General features: G+C 30.4%; 2 protein-coding genes across 2 annotated transcripts; one reads left to right on the forward strand and one right to left on the reverse strand.

Moving 5' to 3' along the window:
• Positions 1–1,225: 1,225 nt before the first annotated feature.
• Positions 1,226–2,239, forward strand: LOC133819946 (ethylene-responsive transcription factor 1B). The gene has a single exon (XM_062253333.1). The coding sequence runs from the start codon at positions 1,322–1,324 to the stop codon at positions 1,967–1,969; it is 648 nt and encodes a 215-aa protein (XP_062109317.1). The 5' UTR covers positions 1,226–1,321; the 3' UTR covers positions 1,970–2,239.
• A 7,980-nt stretch (positions 2,240–10,219) lies between these two features.
• On the reverse strand, positions 10,220–10,702 carry LOC133815739 (proline-rich extensin-like protein EPR1). Its single transcript, XM_062248544.1, has one exon. It carries the CDS (start codon positions 10,700–10,702, stop codon positions 10,220–10,222), a length of 483 nt encoding a protein of 160 aa, XP_062104528.1.
• Positions 10,703–20,966: the final 10,264 nt, after the last annotated feature.

The raw sequence follows: 20,966 nt of genomic DNA on the forward strand, positions 1-20,966 counted from the left end.
TATACAATTTATATATATTTATATATATTATATAGAGGCCGACATATATATATAAAACAAATTTAACATATATACCACTGCACAACTTTGATTTTTATTCTAGTAGCAAACCCTACCATTTATGTCATTGAGGTTACTACTAATTTATTGCACAAAGTCATTATAAAAAAAAGATATTATATCAAATACCAACAAAAAAAATATATAATTGTCAAATAATTACCATCTTGTAAAAATTATCATGAAATAGACTAATTAATCATTAAATTTATTATCATAAATTATCATTAATGTATTGGTATGAAATTGGTTTTTTTATGGGATAGAATCTATTCTTCAATTATATATAAGTAATAAGGATTAGTTTTAAGATTTGAGTTACTATATTAAAAAACTTATCAAATCATTGTGTAAAATTTTGGTGTATGTTCTATGTGCTCACATCATCACTCATATTTATAAATTTTAAATAAAAAATGTTACTATATTAAAAAACTTATTAAATCATTGTGTACAATATTGGTGTATGTTCTATGTGCACACATCATCACTCATATTTATATATAAAAAAAAAATTAGTAACATAAATAAGTTAATGCAAATCCAACAACATAATTACAAACCAAGAATTATTGGAAATTAATTTGCATAAATATCATCCACAACCCAACTATTATTATCCACAAAATAAACATATTTTTACTAACTTATTCAATTTCTTCTATTCACAAAATAAATTCCATTTTATGAGCTAAATAAATAAATATTTTAAATAAAATAAAATTGAAAATATGATATTATCCCCAACGGTTATTCAACTAACAAAGCTCAATTTATATGTCACGGACGGTCATCATCATCACTTAGAGAATCGACGTTGGCCCACGTGAGTGCCACGTGGACACAACCAGAGCCTCATGATGCCACATAGGACAACGAATACAATCCGAATTGATGACGTCACCACCATTTGGCTGTCTGACCTGGCCGCCATCCTCAATCCAAGGCTCTCAATTGAATTGACCCATGTGTGGAAATTTGATTAATCCTTATTTTTGTCAAATTGCAGTGGACCCCACAAAACCATGAATATTTTCGTATTTAAATACAGCCACCACATCCCGGCGGCTTTTACCGTTTTACCCTCGTAAATTTTTTTTACATTCCCATTTTAACCCTCCCTACTCCTTTTTCTCATACTATATATATTTGGAGGCAGAGCACCCTAGTGTTGCTTACTCAAAAACAGGGGACTAAAAAAACAGAGCAACCTGAAAAAACAGAGTAAAAAAACAGAGTGCTCAACAAAACCACCCTGCAAATGGAGTCCTCTTTCTTCACCTCTCAATCATCCGATTTATCGCCGGAGTCTTCCTTCGGCTCGCCGGAGTCTTTCGGGTGGGAATCGGCAGAGAATTCTCTCCCTTTCAATGAGAATGATTCGGAGGAAATGCTCCTCTATGGGCTGCTCTCAAACACCAGCCAAGAAACTTGTTCCAACAGAGTTGTGAGGAGTCCCACCAAAGAAGAAGAGGTGAATTCGAGGAAGGAGAAGTCGTATCGAGGCGTTCGGCGCAGGCCGTGGGGCAAGTTCGCCGCCGAGATTAGGGATTCGACGAGGCACGGCATAAGAGTTTGGCTCGGCACCTTTGATAGCGCCGAGGCTGCCGCTTTGGCCTATGATCAAGCCGCTTTTTCGATGCGCGGTCCCTCGGCGATACTCAATTTTCCTGTCGAAAGGGTTAGGGAGTCTCTGAGGGAGTTGAATTGTGGCGGTGGCGGTGGCGGCGGTGTGGTGGCCGATGATGAGGGCTGCTCGCCGGTGGTGGCTTTGAAAAGAAAACACTCGATGAGGAGGAAAATTGTGAACAAGAAGACCAAAGAGAGGGATTTGAGAATAGAGAATGTGGTGGTGTTTGAAGATTTGGGAGCAGAGTACTTAGAACAACTTTTAACTACTTCAATCTAAGTTCATAATCTCAATCCAAACAAACAAAAAAATTATATGATCATATAATTATATTTTTATATGTTTATTCAGTTACTTTGATTTTTTCAAAGATTAGTACTGCTTCGTGTTTATTGAAGTCTGGTTTATTTTGTTCTTTTTAGCTAGAAAATTTTAGAGATGATCAAAACCAAAGTGTGAAAAATCTGTATAATCCATTTTGGTTTTTCTTGTAAAGTGTATCTATCTGTCTATCAATCTATAGTTCTACTATTTTAATTAATTAATTAATTAACGAGATTATTGTTTTTTATATTACTTTTGACTCATGCATAGTGAAAAGGGAATAATTAAGAATATTCCACGTTAAAATATAGTATTATAACACTTTTATTTATTTATATATATATTTGTCTAGATACATAAAAAAATGTCACACAAATCTGACCATAATGGATAATATTAAAGGTAAAATTCAAACTTTTCTTGTGGATTGTTCTTGGTTTGGCTTCCTAATAATTCAAACTAGTTCTTATATTCATTACCAAAATGGAATCATTTCATTATCATGCTAAATATATAAACCTATTTTTCTTTCTCTATAGAATTTTTTTTTTCTTCTACTATGATCATAATATTTAAACAAACCCCTTGTTAAAATAAATAGTTAAAAAAGTTGTGTCCATATTTGGAAGGTACTAGAATAGCTATAATGGGAAAGAGAAATCTAAACTTGCTTTGTAGTAAATGACAAAAATACCCTTGTGATATAAAATGGAATAAAGATAATAATAAAAATAAATAAATCTTTAGTTGTTTTGAACACGATAGTACTAGACTAGTCCAAGTTCAAACCAAGTGAACCATTTCTTGTTTTGGTCTTTGTAATTTATTGACTCAATATCTACTACTTATGACCAGTCTAATCTAGTCCCTTGTAATTAAATTAATTCAATAATATCATAAAAAATTAATTTACCTTACGTTACGTGAGCCATTATGTTAATATAATCGTCATTATCCTTAATTTTATTTTTAAATACTTAGTGACCAAATAAATCATCGACTACTATATATATTTAATGAAGGGTTTATTCTTTTTTAGACTATGTGTTTTGTCTTATTATCTGTTTGAACTCTGTATTTTGACAAATTAATTTTTAGACTATGTGTTTTCTAAACCCGATTTTGATAAAAAAAAATTGAATTAAAATCACAAATAATTCATCAAACTAACAACTCAAAACAAAAATACAGTCATTCTGCCTAAGAACTGTATTGTTATACTCAATTTTTTATTCATCAAAATAAAGTTTAGGAGTCTATTTGAACAATTTTACAAAATACGGAATCTTAAAAATAACTTGTCAAAATACATGGTCCAATATAAACCCTTTATTTAATATTAGATTTTGTGTATATATTTATATATATTTTTTATTTTGTTAGTGGCCACCAAACACGGGAAACCTAAGCAAATATATCACCATACATCACTTATAAATTATTATGATTAATCCATTTTTTTAAACGAAACTTTTGCTTAATAATATCATAATTGAGAGACATTATTTTCAATAGAAAATTCGAAGACGGTCATATTATTATTATTTTTTTAATATCATAATAAATGGAACTATATGATTGTTCCACTCACACTTTATATACATTAATGAATATTATATATAAATATCATGTTTCGTGTTTGATCACACAATATATAATTAAATATGAATATAATAAGATTTTTTATTTTCACATAAAATAATTTGTTGCTAGAGAATTTTCCTCGAGGGATACAAAACATGCAATAGTAATTGTCAATTTTTAAATAAATAAAGTTTGATAAAAATTTCTAACTTATAAAATCTATTAATTTTTTTTTTCCGAATAAAACCAAATGAATGTAAAGTTATTATTATAGATGCATGGCCGTTGGTTTTGTTCTTTCAATTCTTTCGAAAAAAATTTAATAATTACGAAAATGTCAACACGTGCATGTAATTTAGAGAAGTACTACGAGAACGTTCTAAGAATTTATATATATATATATATGACATATTATATATGTGGTTAGTTTTTTTTCAATCTTTTTCGTGGGTGAAATTAACTAATGTTGGTTTTTATCATATTTATTATAATATTGTTTTTCTTGCAAAAAATAATAATAATATTATGAAGTTGGTGGTTGAATGGTTACTTACTTATTAATTAAAGAATAGTCATAAGAACCAAGCATTAAATTTTGTCACGTGATATTTTTGTTCTGTATCAAAAAAAAAAAAAAAAAAAAAAAACTTATTATAGGGTCATAATCAATGCATGGTGGTGGTCAGAGTCCATTTAAGTTCAAATTGGATTTGTCATTTTAAAAATGAAAAATAAAACAAAGTGATCTAATTTAGTTGGATTGTCTTCCTATTAGAGCAAGCTTCATTAAATGCCAGGTGGAATGAAGGATTAACTATGATTAATTACTTTTAATTAATTAGTAAATGATTTCATTAGCAGATGCATTAACTGAATTTGGTCACCTTTGGATAACCATGCCAGTTAAATGTATATAATTAAACTTGACTTTTTTATTGTTTTAATATTATATATATATATATGAGTATTTCTCATGTGAATTCTAAAAAAAAGAAATATCAGTGCACTGTCTTTCTAATTTTTTGCTCGGGAAGTAATTTTGGTGTAAATTTTTTTTATGGCCGTGAATCTTATAATTATTTAGAGCATATTGTAAATTTTTAGAAAATTCTGAATAATTTACAATACCGAAAACAATGTTTAAATAAGTTATTTTTCGCGCGTAAAAAAAAAGTAGTTAGACGTACAACAAACTATTTTAACTTTATTTTTTGGTATTATAAATTATTCATAATTTCATCAAAGTTTGTAGGATGCTCTAAATAATTAAAATGCACCAAAAATACATAGAAGCTGACATCAGAAAAGTTAAACAAAACAAAAAAAAAATCGTTTATTATATTGTTGTATACATAGAAGCTGACATAAGGAATAAAAAACTATTAATTATGGCTTAATAAGACTTAATGATGTTTATAATTTTAATTTGTACGTAAAGTGTAACATCTATATATATATATAGAGAGAGAGAGAGAGAGAGAGAGAGAAGAAATGCAACATTTGATAGAGACATATTTACTTTTAATTATGACACATAAATATATATAATTTTAATATGTTGTTAGTACTCATAACACTCAAGAAATGAAAACACTATGTATGACACTTATATATATCTTACCCCACACCTGGCTCAGTTAAAAACTAGGGTTTAAATTTCGTACAAACATTTACTTTTAATAACCAAATTAACTCTATATAAACTGTTTTCCATCAAAAAAAAAATTCTATATAAGTTGTTCATATATATATATATATGTGTGTGTAATGATCAAGTATTTTGTTAAAAATTAGAGAAGATAGAAAAAAACTAATCTAATAACTCAATCAAATTGAAAAACCTATCCAATCTCCATTGTTGACTGAATTTTTGGTCAACGTGGAGTTAAATTAATTAATTAATTAAGGAGCTTTCAATTAGATAATTAATAAACCATAAATAAACAAAAAACCTAATAACTATGAGAATAAATGACAAACAACATCAGATTTATTGAGGTTCGGCCCCAATAAATAGTAATGACTTACTTCCTCTTAGATTTGTATTGATCTTAAGAGTTTACACAAGGTAGCCAGTGAATATAGGTAGACTTCTAGGTGTAAAAGACAATACAAAATTGCAGAATTGTTGTTAAGTATCAAGCTAGGCTACTCAGTATGTTTCTAGTACTGGTACGTAGGCTATTTTCGTGAACCCCCTCTACTGTAGTGGAGAGTTTGTATTTATACTGCCCTTCTCGCCCAAGTGTTGCGCTTGAGCATAACTGATGGGGAAATATCCCTACATTCTCGCAAGTGGTTGTTGTCATATTCTTTAGGAGCTTTGACCGAGCTTTTAGGGCTGTTAGGCGCAGAGCTAGTGTAACTGTCTTCGTTCGTGCAGATATGTCGTTTTGTCATAGCGACCAGCTACTCTCCTGGCAAGCGTACCGAGTAGTGACTGTTATTCATTTGTCAAGTGTAATCCGACCAGCCTGTACCGACTGTTGGATGCCATGTGTCCACAGTGTGATGCCACGTCATATGTACATATTTTTTGCATAACATCCATCTTCATATATATATATATATGTATTATCAGTACCAATCAAATACTAATTAGTTACCATTCTACAAAAAAAAATCTTTTAGTTAATTAACTCCAAGATTATTTTTGGAATTTGGTTGTTTGGTTTCTCTTATGTATGAAGACTAACTTTGTAGTCACTTTTTTAATTTATTTAAGTAAAAGTTAAATCAAAGAGTTCCTAAAATGTACATTGATTTTAAAGTAACTTGTAAGTTTTTTTTGTTTTTGCTTGTGAGATTATTTTTGGAATTTGGTTAATTGGTATCTTTTTTGCTTTAAAAGCTTTTTCCGGTGACATCGCTGGCTGTTTGTGCTCAAGGGTGGTATCATCGCGACTTACTTATCAAGGGGATTATTTTGATATTTGGCAAGCATGAGTTTCTTGTCATTGCTGGAGAAGATGGTTGTGGGATGAGTCCTTTTTTTATGTGCTTGAAAAGTTACCAAAAAGTGTATTCTTATTTTACATTTAAAAGATACCATATGATATTTTAAACAACTTTAATGCAATTTTAGAAACATTTCAAGTAACTTTTTTAAAATAGATTCTTTAGGATACTGTTTGGTAACTTTTAAATAGAACACAAAAAGTCTCTTATTGGTAACTCACTAAGTGAGTTGGTTGCTTTAAATTTGTGTCATGCTCAAAAATTTAGTCATATATCAAAAGATAACCAATTGATATCTTAAATGATTTTAAAAACAACAAAAATGTAGCTTTTAAAAGTAACGCTGCATGGAGTATATTAAATAGTGTCATTTTCTAATAAGCTATTCATGGTAAATTACATGGATGACTAAAAAGTTTATTTAAAGTTTTCATTTAAAAGATACTGTGTAGTATACTAAATTAATTTTTATTAATAATCTATATGGTAACTTATTATACTATATGGCAATTCATTAGTTTTTGAAATAAGCTTAAAGTTTACCAAAATGTATCTTAAATAATAAGATATCATAATATAACTTAAAAAATAACTAATTGGTATATTAAGATGTCTACAAATAAGTTTTGAAGGTAACCAAAATATATCTAAAATAATATGATATAAAAAATTATAACTTCTTATAAAAAAAAAGTAACCAATTGGTATCTTCGGTATTGTAAGCAATCAAAATGTAACTTTTTACAACCCAGAAAAACAAAAAAAAAATCATGAAGCTGGATTTTCCTTTTTTTTTTCTTTTCAAATTTCGGTATACCGTGGTGACATAGCATGGTATATGTGTAAATATGTTGTGTTTAAGATATTTTTGGAATTAGTTTATATTTTTAAGGTATTTATGTAAATTTCTCAAAAGATTAAGCAAGCCTAAAATTAGAGCCCAAAGCTCACATTCATCACAAGCCCAAATGAAATAAAGAGAATTTACAAGTTTGTAACGAAAGCTTACAAAATTGTAATAAATTGTTAGATGTTATAAACAATGTTTACAAACTAAATAAAAAACTATTACAAAATGTTCTTTGTATTTTTGTAAAATTATGTATTTTTTAAATTATTTTAAAATTTACGATGTTGTGTGTAATTTTTCTCATAACCCAGTTATATATATATTTATATATATATGTATATATATATATATATATCCAATTTTGATGCAGTCATGCAAGTTTCTCACCATTAAAAAAACGGCCTTTTTCTTACAATGAGTTGGGCTTTGGCCCAAAGTTACAAAGAGACTTATAATTTAATATAGTCCAGATATGATACAATATATATTTTTTGTTTTTGAAAATTAACAAAATTACATTAAATTTTTGAAAAATATGATATATATTCTTTCCATTACAAAATTGAGTAATTGATTTTTAAAAATACTTAATTTAAAAAAAAAATACAGCGTGGCAAAATATAGTGGTAAAAGCATAAAAAATTTCATATTTTTTGTTTCAGCAGTTTTTTTTTTGTAAACACCATTTATAAAAAAATCAGTTACAGAATGTTATTTTTGTAAACAACAGACTAATTCGCAAATAAAAAATACATGTTTTTAAATTTAATTACAGAATTGATTTCATAATTATAAAAGTACATTTTTATAACTAATATTTACAAAGTTAATTTGTGAATTTGATTAACACGTTTGTAACAAAGATTAAAGGAAAATATGCCAGTTTGACCCCTGTGTTTTCCGATTACGTAATTGGACCCTGTATTTTGCAAAATACATTCAAATTATTTTTCAATATGACCAAAATTCTCTCATGTTTTTCAATTATTGAATAAAAATGAATAATAAATAATAGATTTTAAAATAGAAAATAAGTTAAATTGATTTTAATAATCGTTGTTGATGTTGATACTGGAAGAGTAAGAACAAATCTAAGTAACATGTTATAAGAGGATGTATATAGTTGATTTCCTTGTTTTCACAACACAATTCATGAATACTAATTAATTTCTAAAGTTTAGGGTGATTTGGATTGTCAAGCTCAATATTAAAGTACTTCATGTCCTGCGAAATTTTTAAGATAGAACTTCTCTACGAGTTTGCAAATATCATCAATCTTGGACAATTTAAATCCATCGATCTCTAGGATCTAAAGTAGTTGTAAGAATAAGCATCTCTACTGAATATTTATTCTTACAATTGATAATTAAGTGTAACAATAAAGATTTCAACTCAATAATAATATTGCATCCTAATATTATCTTGTTAATTTTGAGATTTTATACGCCTTTCAACATATTCAAATTTAAAATAGAATATGTAAAGTGTTGCAACATATTCCCCCTAACCCTATTATTGTTTATTTGTGAATTGTTGCTATATGATATTTTAAGGTGTTCAACATCAAATAAAACTGCAAATAGCCATTAGTATAATCTAATATCTACTTCCACATATTCAAATTTAAATTAAAATACATAAGATTCGATATCAAATTACACTACAAATATGATGGATCTTCCCCATGAAGAAAAAAGATCAATACAATTTAAATTGTTTACATTTATTGGCGGCGGACCCCTAGTCTACTGCTAATAACATGTACACTACAGACGGACTCAGTCCGCCTCTTATTACACCGCCCTAATATTAAATTTTTTTTGTAGTGTTTACATTTATTTTGGATATAATTTTATATAGATACATGCGCTTAAAATTTGATTTAACATATTAATATTGTGATTTTTATTATAAACATTAATCATATAAATACAGCAAAATGTTTATGACGAGCTAGCCACTTTTTTTTTTTTTTTTTTTTTTGTGTGATCAACGAATCCACACACTTCTAGTTCTTCCAAAATATTTAGCTCATTATATGAAATTGTAGGGCCATACATATATATATTAAAGTTATTATTATTATTATTATTATTATTATTAGAGTGGTGCTACTTCACGATTCAAGATTTTCTGTCAAATTAGTGTATCTCATACTTTATGAAACTAATTTAATTGTGATACCTCATATTAAAACTTAACTCATTGTGAAAGAGTAGTAGCAGTTTTTTTTATAAATGAAATATTAAATATGAAGTGACACAATTATATTGGTTTGACACAGTATGAGACAATAATTTTAACATGGTATCTTGATTCCTATTTGATATGTCTAACACCTCATGAGGTGACACATCATAATTGGTTAGCGATACATTATAATACTTATTAAATTTAAATAAACATGACTCAATATTAAATTGCATTAATAGCAGTATGCCACCTACTTGTGGTGGTACTTGTCCCTTGGTAATTTTATTATTATTATTATTATTATACAATTTGACTTTGCTAGCGAAAAATTTAATGATCAAACAAAGCTAAGAGATATTGACCTGGCCATGGTATACGTAAATATATGTATATATATATGGATAATCTCATCAGCTAAAACCGAAGAGAAGAGCAAACGTATATTGATGATTCAAATACATTCATTTAAAGGCATTTAGAAAGTGAAGACGATTAATACATAATTGAACTCCAGAAATGCACAGCCACGAGTCCCATAACAACTCTTATTTTCCAGAAAATAAAACCTTATACAAGTATTATTCTCTCAATATCTCATCATGCCACGATTAACTCACTCCTCAGTAATGGCCAGGGCTCGGGGGCTTCCCATAACTCGGTGGTGGCTTAGGCTTCACATACACCGGGGTCGGTGGTGGCTTGGGCTTAACGTAGACCGGGGTCGGTGGTGGCTTAGGTTTCACGTAAACTGGGGTCGGTGGTGGCTTAGGTTTCACGTAGACGGGGGTCGGTGGTGGCTTGGGCTTAACATACACCGGGGTCGGTGGTGGCTTAGGCTTAACGTAGACCGGGGTCGGTGGTGGCTTAGGCTTCACGTAAACCGGGGTCGGTGGTGGCTTAGGCTTGTCCACCGGAGGTGGCTTAACGTAAACAGGGGTTGGTGGTGGCTTAGGCTTCTCCACCGGAGGTGGCTTAACGTAGACTGGGGTTGGTGGTGGCTTAGGCTTCTCGACCACCGGAGGCTTAGAGTAATCGGCGAGAGTTGATTGAGTGGCGAAAAGTGCCACTCCGAGGAGCAACACTAGGAACTGAGTTGAAGACATAGTGTTTAGTTGTGTTGTGTTGTGAGTGATATTTTGGTCTACTAAGTGGTGCTTTTTATAGTACTAAATCCAGGGCTGTGTCGGCAGTATATAGATCGAACCAAGTCTTATTTTCCTTTACTAGTTCTTATCGATCGACAAGTCAAATGTGTTGTTTTGTTTGGTTGTGAAAGAGATAACATTTTTAGGTGAGATTTTGGGCCCCATATTAGGGTGGAAATTTATTGCAAAGTTTGGTTTTAGTTGACGGTGGTGCTAGAGAAATCGCTTGAGACAAAAATATGATGGCTCTTGGCCATGAAAAAAAGAAAAAAATTATTAATTAATTATTCATGTCCTGTGATTTGTTTTATTAAAATATGAGATCTCACTTATTGTTAAACCCACATGTGCCAATCTTAAGTAGCCTTAATGTATGTATTAAGTCCATTTGGCTGGTGACCTCAGTGGCCTTACCTCCGACCTTGAATATTTTATCGAGTACTAATGATGTCTAATACCACTTATCGAATGCACCTTCGATCTTGCTATTTAGTACTTTAAAATATCTTATATGAGGTGACACACTATAGTCGGTTAACGATACTTTATAATACTTATTAAATTAAAATTTGTAGGACCCAGTATTTAAATACATGCACTAATAACGATATGCCATATACTTGTGAAGTTGGAGCGCCTTAGCTTAGTTATGGTGATAGATCTAGATAGAGATATATTATATATCTTTCTATTGATAGATACATATATTGAGAAATGGATATTGATAAAGTTTCAAGATCTTTGAACAAGAGGGGCAATATGCTAAACCGAGCCCCATTCTAAGTAAAAAGAGGTTTGATTTTTTCATAACTGTATATAAAATAATGTTGTTATTTGACACCTTAAGATGTCAAACACACCACATAAAGTGATACTTTATAGAAAAATACTAGGGGCACCTGTTGTTCAACACTACAAGAATGTGACATATTGCTATTGGTCTAATATAATATTGGGTCTCACATATATTAATTTAATAAATATTATCGAGTATCGCTAACTAATTATAGAATGACATGTTATATAGTGTTGATATTTTAAGATATCAAATAATAACACTTATACCTTATAGGAATAATTAATAATTTTTAATATTATTTATGGAATTAAAATAAGTAAGAATCGATATTAATTAAAAAATTTGTTGGGAATGCTGTTCCCCGTTTATTAAAGATATCATACGAATGGTCAATATAGTCGATTTGCTTTGAATTGATTGAATAAATTATGCTCAGATCCATTTAGAATATCTTTATATAAATATATATATATATATAATATACGTATATGGTTAAGAAACATTAGAAATGTCATGATTTTCCATTACATGTGCACGTATTTCAAGATAGGATTGTAATATACCTAGAAGACGAATTGAATTATTTAAAAAATATATAAGAGTGTATATTTTTTTTGGCCAATTATTTAAATTTTGTATTTTGATAAATTAATTTTTAGATTATATGTTTTGTAAAATGGTTCAAATAGAATCTTAAACCCGATTTTGGTCAAATTTTTTCAATTGGAATCACAAATAATTTCCTAAACTAACAATTTAGAACAAAAATAAAATCATTATGCTTAAAAATTGTGTTGTTATATTTAATTTTTTCTTTATCAAAATTAAGTTTATAAGGGTCTATTTGAACTGTTTTACAAAATATAAACCAAAAATGAATTTTTTAAAACACAAAATCCAAACAAATAATTAAAAAAAATACAAAATCCTAAAAAGTATTAACCCAATATATAAATATAAATATTTAAAATAATGTAAATTAAAATACAAATTGATTGACTATCACTATTGGTGCTATTCACAGGTCAAAAAAATCAGCCACTATAGTACTCGAACAATCTTTATCATTTTTATTCGTGAGAAAAATATGAGATTTCATATTACCAATCTAATAACCTAGTCCCTTTTGTTAAATTATTTGTTTTTCTTTGTTACAAAATTTCAAAAATTTTCAAATAATTTATTATACAAAAAATAAGTTTAAACAGTCAAATTTTCTATGCCTGCTTATTTTGAGTGTACTTATACAATTTTGTTTTTAAGGACCGTAAATTATTTAAATTTTTTTGAAATTTTACAAAATATTCTAAATTACTACAATATACACTATCATAATAAAAAATTAAAATTTATAACTACCTACATGCCAAAACCAAATTTTATCAACACCAATATTAAAAAAAAATTATCGACATTTGTACATCGGTATTGAAGTACAATAATTCATTTTCGTTTAATTAAAAAACATTTGTATAACAATTGTGTGAGTGGGTAGTGAAATTAATGTTTCTCTCTCTCTCTTTCACATATGATAATTAAAGTAGCTGACCTACCGTTCTTCACAAAATGACATTCTTTTACTAAGTACATAGATTGATACACACCTACCGCTGGTTTGGGATTAATTTGGGGTAATTAAGCTAATTATTAATTACTAGCTAATTATCATCAAAGTATAGGACTACTTTCCACGTAGTCATGGTTTGGCCATAGCCCATAGTATAGATTTGGTTCTGTTTATATTATATAAGATGAAATGGGCACATTTTATTTTTCAAAATTAAGTTGATTTAATTTTATATCTATACAAAAAAAAGGTTGGACTTTAGGTGTCTTTATCGAAGAAAATTATGGCTCAATCTTCCGCGTTTCTTGAATTGTGAGGCATATTTTGATGGGTGCGTTCTCCTAATTATTAAAAGACAAATTGATCACATTTATATATATTTTTTCATGCAAAAACTTTCCATGCATGCATATATCTGATCCCTTTTTCTGTCCCCACTTAATCTGACAAATCCAAGCGTTTATATATGGATTTTCATTTAATAAATGTTTAAGTTTGCTAACAATATAACCAAATCACTAGAAGAAGTTTGGATTGTTGTATCCAACAAATTTTATGGGCCTCCAAAGTGCTTCAAACTGTGCCTAAAAGTGGTCTGAATGGGCTATAGCTCGCTCAAGTGTGTAGGTTTCTAAACAAGCTTTGATTTCACATATTATAGATTTTGTGGTTTTAACCCAAATAAAAAAATATATGAGATTTTAAAGTGTGGTGTTCAGCGTAAATATTGTTAGAAGTAACAAGAAGACTCCAAGCCTATGTTTGCTACAGGGGATATAAATGGGAATAAATAGGAAATTTATGTTTTATGCGTGATAATTTAGTGAAATTTTTTAATATACCAACATAAGTTATTATCCCAAATATATAATACTTTCAATTTTTTAGATAAAAATATCTCTAGCATTCAAACACTTATTTTCTTTATCAATCCAAACTCTCTCTCTCTAACATATCTCATTCTCTCACTTTCTCACTCTCTCTTTCATTCTAATCTTGTAGATCTTGAAAAAATACTAAAATTTTTTAAAAAAACAATCTAAAACAGACATTTGAGTGAAAAAAATATAAACTTCCAAAGTTTTCGTCAAATTTCAGTACAGAGCATCGATTTGGCCAAAAATCAAGTTTTCATGATTGCATCGCAACAACATCGAAATACAATCGATTTTGCATCGAAACATCATCAATGTACCATTGATTTTGCATCGAAAAAACATCGTTTTGGCAAAAAAAAAAAAGTTTTTATGATTGAATCGAAAGAGCATCGAAAAAGTATCATTTTGGCCAAAAATCAAGTTTTCATGATTGCATCGTAACAGCATCGATGCACCATCGATTTTGCATCAAAACACCATCGATTTGGCACCGAAATTCCATCGAAAAAGCATTGTTTTTGCCAAAAATAAGTTCATGATTGCATTGCAAGAGCATCGAAAATGCATTGTTTTGATGCAATTTAGATGCTTTTTTGATGGTGTTTCAATGCAATTTCGATGCAAAATCGATGGTGTTTTGATGCTCTTGTGATACAATCATAAAACTTGTTTTTGGCCAAAACGATGACTTTTCGATACAAAATCGATGGTATTTTGATGCCAAATTGATGGTATTTCGATGCAAAATCGATGATGCATCGATCTTGTTTTGATGCAATCATGAAAACTTGATTTTTGTCCATAACGATGTTTTTTCGATGTAATTTCGATGCTCTGCACTAAAATTTGACGAAAACTTTGGAAATTCATATTTTTCCACTCAAATGTTGGTTTCAGATGATTTTTTTTTTAATTTTGGTATTTTTTCGAGATCTACAAAATTAGAATGTTAGAGAGAGTGAGAGAGTGAGAGAATAAGAGATGTTAGAGAGAGAAAGTTTGGATTGAGAGAGAAAATGGGTGTTTGAATGTTAAGGATATTTTTGTCTAAAAAATTGAAATTGTTATATATTTGGGATAGTAACTTATGTTGGCATATTAAAAAATTTCACTAAGTTTTTATGCATATAACATAAAATTTCCCATATAAATTAAGAAGGAAAGAAAAATTAGAAAAGAAAGAAAAAGTAAAAGAAAGAAAATAAATATATTTCTACTCTTTATGTTTGGTATAAAGAGAGGAAAGAAAATGAAAAAAAAAAAATCATTATATTTTTTTCATTTATTATGTTAATTAAAATTGAGAAAAAGACATTTTTATCCTTAAAAATGTTTTTATATTCATTCAACTTATAAAGAAATTATAGTCATGTACTTATCAAATATTTAGTCATATTTTTTCTCCTCCACTTTCTCTCCAAATTGGAGAGAAAATATTTGACATGGTCCCACTTTTTTTTTCTTTCCACTTTTCTTTTCCACTCTGTCTTCCCTCTTACCAAACTAAATTTTGTTTTCTTTTCTCCACTTTTATCTCTAAAATTTTCCTTCATTCTATTTTTCTTCTCTAACAAACAAATGGTAAATGATACTTTGGCAAAATAACCTATTTTTTAAAGTCATTTTGTACTCTACTCTAGTTTTAATAATTTTTTGCAAAATGACCTCTCATAATTTAGACAGCTAGTTGAAAATTTAGACAGGTGGTCAAAAAATTCAAACAGTTGGTCGAAAATTTTAGACAATTGGCCGAAAAATTTAGGCAACTAGTCGAATTTTAGACAGATGTTATTTTGCAACAAATTATCAAAAGTAGGCCAAAAGACAAAATCACTTTTAAAAAAGCTATCATTTTCACAAATTTCTCGTAACAAAATTGAATTATGTTTAAAATCGTTAAAGTTCAAATAAATATTTATTACCCCACAACGTTTTTTTATTAAAGTAACAACATTAAAATATAACTTTTTACAAATGCATTGATTATAAGAGAGACCACACATGGAATCCTAAAAAAATAAAAAGAACTTTCATGGTCATTACATAAAAAAAATTCAGTAATAGAGACCTTTTGGTAAAATTGGAATTTAATAATTTTGGTGAGGGTAATTTGGTCAGTGAAAAAATCATTAAAACATAAAAAGGGATAGCTGGTTCAATCAACTTTGGCTTATAGATGCCGCTGGAGCACAAATTATTTAATAAGCCTACTTTTTTATATTACCAAATACTTTTTTGGCCATTAACCTTTTAAGAAAGTGATTCTAGCTTGTTGAAAATCCCTCCCAAACGGTCACTTTGTGGAATAGTGGACTTTGTGCACTATATTGTGTTGGGTTTTATGCCTTTATAAAACCATGTCGACATGCAGGACGATTTCATATTATCAATAAAAGTGGTAGAAATCATTTAGTTTGACAACTATGTTGCTTGCTTGTTTTATTACATGATTATTGAAATAATACAAACATTTATAAAATCCCGAACATATGGATAGTTACAATTATAGTAACTAGGTCACAGTGGATTATAGTTGTAATTATATGTTCAAAAGAACGAGTCATAAGATTAGATCAGTGCATTGGATTTTCACTGATTAGGCAATCTACGATATGATCTACTTACACATTCAGAGTGTGATGTCTTGTCCAAGGCTTCAACCAAATAGATAAGATCAGATGTATTTAGTTACATCGGACTAGGACCGATATTGATTATTGATTGATAAATAAGTATCGTTGTTATCAAATCTAATCAATGTCACAACGTTGACCATATATTAAGACGATCTTAATTCTGAGTGATAATATTCAGCTAATTATATTATTTAAATCTTTTGAATTGTTCGTTACCAGCTTACCCTACGGTCTAGCCCATACTTACATCTTGGAGATTTATTAGTGTAATTGAGTGAGAGTATTATTCATAGATACGAAATCTATAACTTCTGTATGAGAAGTGAAAAGATGATTTCCTTAATTGCTTTGTTCAAAAGGTTAAATGATTGAGATCTCATTTCTGTGATTAAGTTCACGGAAATATCATTTATAAGGAACTTAGTGGCAGTTAAGGATAAAATACTGATGAGGGGTAAAACGGTAATTTGCACCCAGGTCGTTAGTAAGTCATCGATAGAGGATTGACTGATTGTAATGGTTATAACAATGGATAACGTATTTATGGTTTTGAAAATGCGTTCTATGAATTCAAGAATTCAATTTTGAGTCTATAGTGAAGTCACAAGGAATTAATAAGGTAATGAAATTATTCGCAAATAAATTCATGGTAACTTGTTCAAGCTTGATTTCATGGATCCATGGTCCCCACGTCACCTTTGAGTAAATCATCTAGAATGTCTCAATTAATTGATTTAATTATCAATTAGGATTTTTAAAGTTGACTAGGTCAATTTTGGAAAATTTACAGAGATATGAGATTTAGAGAATAAAATAGAATCTTTGGGTAAATTTATTAATATTGATAAATTGGTATCAATATAAGTAAATAATATTAAATCAAGTTTCAAATTATAATTAGTTAATTTGAATAAGGATTTAATTAATTAATTAAAAAAAAGTAAAAGGTTTTGAATTTAGGCCCAGTTGGGATTTAAATTCAAAACAAAGAGATTGGTCACAAGTCCATTTATGGCAGCCCAAGGCTTTTATTTTTGTTTATTATTTTTAATTAATTTAAATTTAAATAAATCCCATTAAGTTGCCTATATAAGGAATATGATATCTAGGGTTTTCATTAGCAAGTGAGTTTCAGTTGATTGGTAAGTGAAAAACTAGACAGTCTAACCTTTCTTGGCCACTCTCTCTTCTTCTTCTCTTCAAGATCTCTATCTCATGTGTTGAGAACTAGCCCACACTAGTTCTAGGTTGATCAAAGGCTTGGTGAGGAAGACTGTGTTGTTGATCTTGTTCAATCTCTTGATAATACTCTGCTACAGAAAGGAATTAAGGGTTAGAGAGATTGAAGGATGGAGTTGTTCCAGTTCCGCTGTGTAATGTAAGTTTTTACTTTACTCTGTATTTGTATCAATTTTATAGGAGCATGTTCTAGAAATTTGCAAGTTTGTTTGATAATATGTAAATTGCATGAAAATAAATAAAGATCCTGCAAAGAATTTTTCCAATATATTGATGTCATTGTAAGTCTCTTGTCAATTTGGTTAGAGAATTGCCAAGAGCAGCACAAGGAGGTGAGACATATTGTTATTGGTGCAATTTAATATCGAGTCTCACTTATTTTAATTTAATAAATATAATTGGGTATCACTAACCAATCATGGAGTACCATCTCATGTGGTGTGGGACATCTTAAGATGTCAAATAATAACACTCATTTGGTGAATCGAGGTGATTGTAATAACTTCATATTAGGAGATGTTAATGTGTGACTTGCATTTCTTGGCTGTTAGCTAAAACCGTTTTCTTGGGCTGCAGACCAAGTAGTTGTTTTATTCTGTTAAGTCAAGATCAGTTAGTTAGGTTATCTATAGGTCTTTGTTTGTAAGCCTTATATCTATAAAAGGCATAGATTAGTTTAGGAGAGAGGTGAAAAGAGAATAAGAGAGTTTAGTGTGCTAAAAGGTTCTGTTTTGTCTACTATGTTCTTGTGGAGAAAGAAAACAAGAGTGACGGTGAGCTTTGGGGTTTTGGCCTGGTGAATGGCTTGTAAAGACCAATATCTGGTGAATTCTAGTGCTGTAAATCTCTCTTCTTCATAGTGGATTCGACTAGGGAAGATAAGTTCCCTGCCTTGGATGTAGGAGTTCCTAATTGGAATCTCTGAACCAAGTATATTGGTGTAATTTTGTTTCTGTTTACTCTCTTTCTGTCATTATTTTTCTTGTTCCTTTGTTGTGTGTATTGTGTTCAATTCAGATATCAAGCAAAGCTCTCTCAAGTGGCATGGTTCTGTGGCTGCTTTTGTAATGCCCCGAAATCCCTAATGCGGTTTAATGGCTGGATTAGTAGGCCGGGAGGGCCATAACTGTTTAATTATGCTATTAAATGAATATGTGCATGTTTATGTGAATTATATTATAATATGATGTTAAATACATGCATGTGGGTCCACATTTCATGACAGGGCGTAATTGTAAATTTTTATGTATGTTTGTGATATATTGTTGAGGCCACATTATAATGTGGATCTGTTCGAGCTATTCAGCATGAGATGATCTTTGAATATTAAGTAGCGGTTTAGTCATAACAGGATTAATTTCGAGACCCGGGGTGAGTCTCGGGATGTTTTAATGATTAGAGCGTTGCTAGGAATAAAAGAGTATCAGGATATGAATTATTGGTATTTGGGAATATTGAGAATAGCGAGAATTGGAGGGTGTTATTTATGATTAACGAAATAGGTGAAAGATGACAGTTTTACCCTTGGGAAACTTTGGAAGCTTTTATTTGACCTAGGGGCATTAAGGTCATTTGGTTTGTGATATGTATGACTTAGTTGGCTGTAGAAACATTCAGAACAAAACAGAGCAATGTTTCTTCTTCACGTACATCATCTTCCCTCTATCTTCCTTTGGAATTTTTGGTCCCAAATTGAAGAATCAAGCTAGGAAATCAAAGCTTGGAGGTTATAGACTTAGTTCATCCATTGAGGAGGATTCAAAACCAGCTTGAGGTAAGAAATCATCCATGAATTTTAAGTTATACTCTGTTTTTCTTTTAGTTTTCAGCCTATAGATTTTGATGTGGATAGTAGGAATTAATGGGAGTTTTTGTGTAAGATTGATTGGGTTTTGATGATGGTGTGATGTAGATGAAGTTTAGGGGTTGAATTGGATGTTTTGGTAAGGTTTGGGATTGGTTTGGAAGGTTGGTTTCAAGGGGAATCGCAAGGAGGGAAAATCAGAGGTGTTGCTGGTCTGAAGCTGGCACCCCAGCGCTATGCAGGGCAGAGAACAGCCTTCTCTGTTTCTGGGGCAGCGCCCCAGCGCTAGTTGGCAGCGCCTAGGCGCTAGGTCAATTTCAGGGGATGTTATTTTTAGGGCTCGGGATGGTTTTTAAGGCTCAGGGGTTGGTTCCTTTACCCCTTTTGAGTAGATTGAGAGTCCCGAGAGTGAGGGATTGATCCTGGGAATGTGGTTTAGATTGTGAACCATTCATTGATTTACTTTATTAATGGGTTATAATTGGTTATGACTAGGTGACCGCTAAGGAATCTAAATGTTGATCGTTCTCAAGGGTCGTTCTTATATTATTTCTCGCTCGAACCTGAGGAAAGAAAACTGCACCCTGTGTATATGACATGCATGATTGTTGTTGAGGTATGTTGGTTGGTAAATGTGGACATTGATTGCATATTAAATGCTAGCGAATATTGTTTACTTGTATATGGCAATGACTAGTCAGGGGCACTGACCTAAGAGTCAGAAACGGCATAAGCGTCCTGAACGCAGGGCCGAATGAAGATTAGATCTAATCGATATCAGCGTTGAATGACTCTAAGGCATTAACGTTGGACCGACCCTAAGGTCGATGAATCTTATAAGCGCTTGGCTAGTCTAAGACTAGTTACTCAGAGTCAGGGCCAAAGGCCTAGGTGACTGCTTGTCACATGGCTAGGGAACAGTGTTCCATAGTTATGACTCTAAAGTCATGAGGAAGGTTATGTTGGTGACTAGTCATCATGCACCTATCCTGTTTAAGCTAGTGAAAGGTTCACTTATCTGTTAAGCCCCGGTGACCCTATCGTCACATGGCTAAAGGAACCTGTACCCATCTTAGCGACTTTTGCAACTGTCACTTACCTGTCTTGGACTGAAAGTCCTGAATGGTTATTATGATCATTGTTGATATTATATCATGCTATATTGTGTTTTCTTACTGGGCCTTGGCTCATGGGTGCTATGTGGTGCAGGTAAAGGGAAAGAAAAGCTCACCCAACCTTGAGTGGAGAGCTTGGGTGGTGATGTGTACATATGCGGCTGCTTGACTACCACGACCAAGG

Source organism: Humulus lupulus, chromosome 2 (assembly GCF_963169125.1).
Source record: "Humulus lupulus chromosome 2, drHumLupu1.1, whole genome shotgun sequence".
NCBI lineage: Eukaryota > Viridiplantae > Streptophyta > Magnoliopsida > Rosales > Cannabaceae > Humulus > Humulus lupulus.

Bases quoted from the DNA above. Each gene is read 5' to 3' on its own strand.
- LOC133819946 (XM_062253333.1), top strand. From the start codon at position 1,322: ATGGAGTCCTCTTTCTTCACCTCTCAATCATCCGATTTATCGCCGGAG.
- LOC133815739 (XM_062248544.1), bottom strand. From the start codon at position 10,702: ATGTCTTCAACTCAGTTCCTAGTGTTGCTCCTCGGAGTGGCACTTTTC.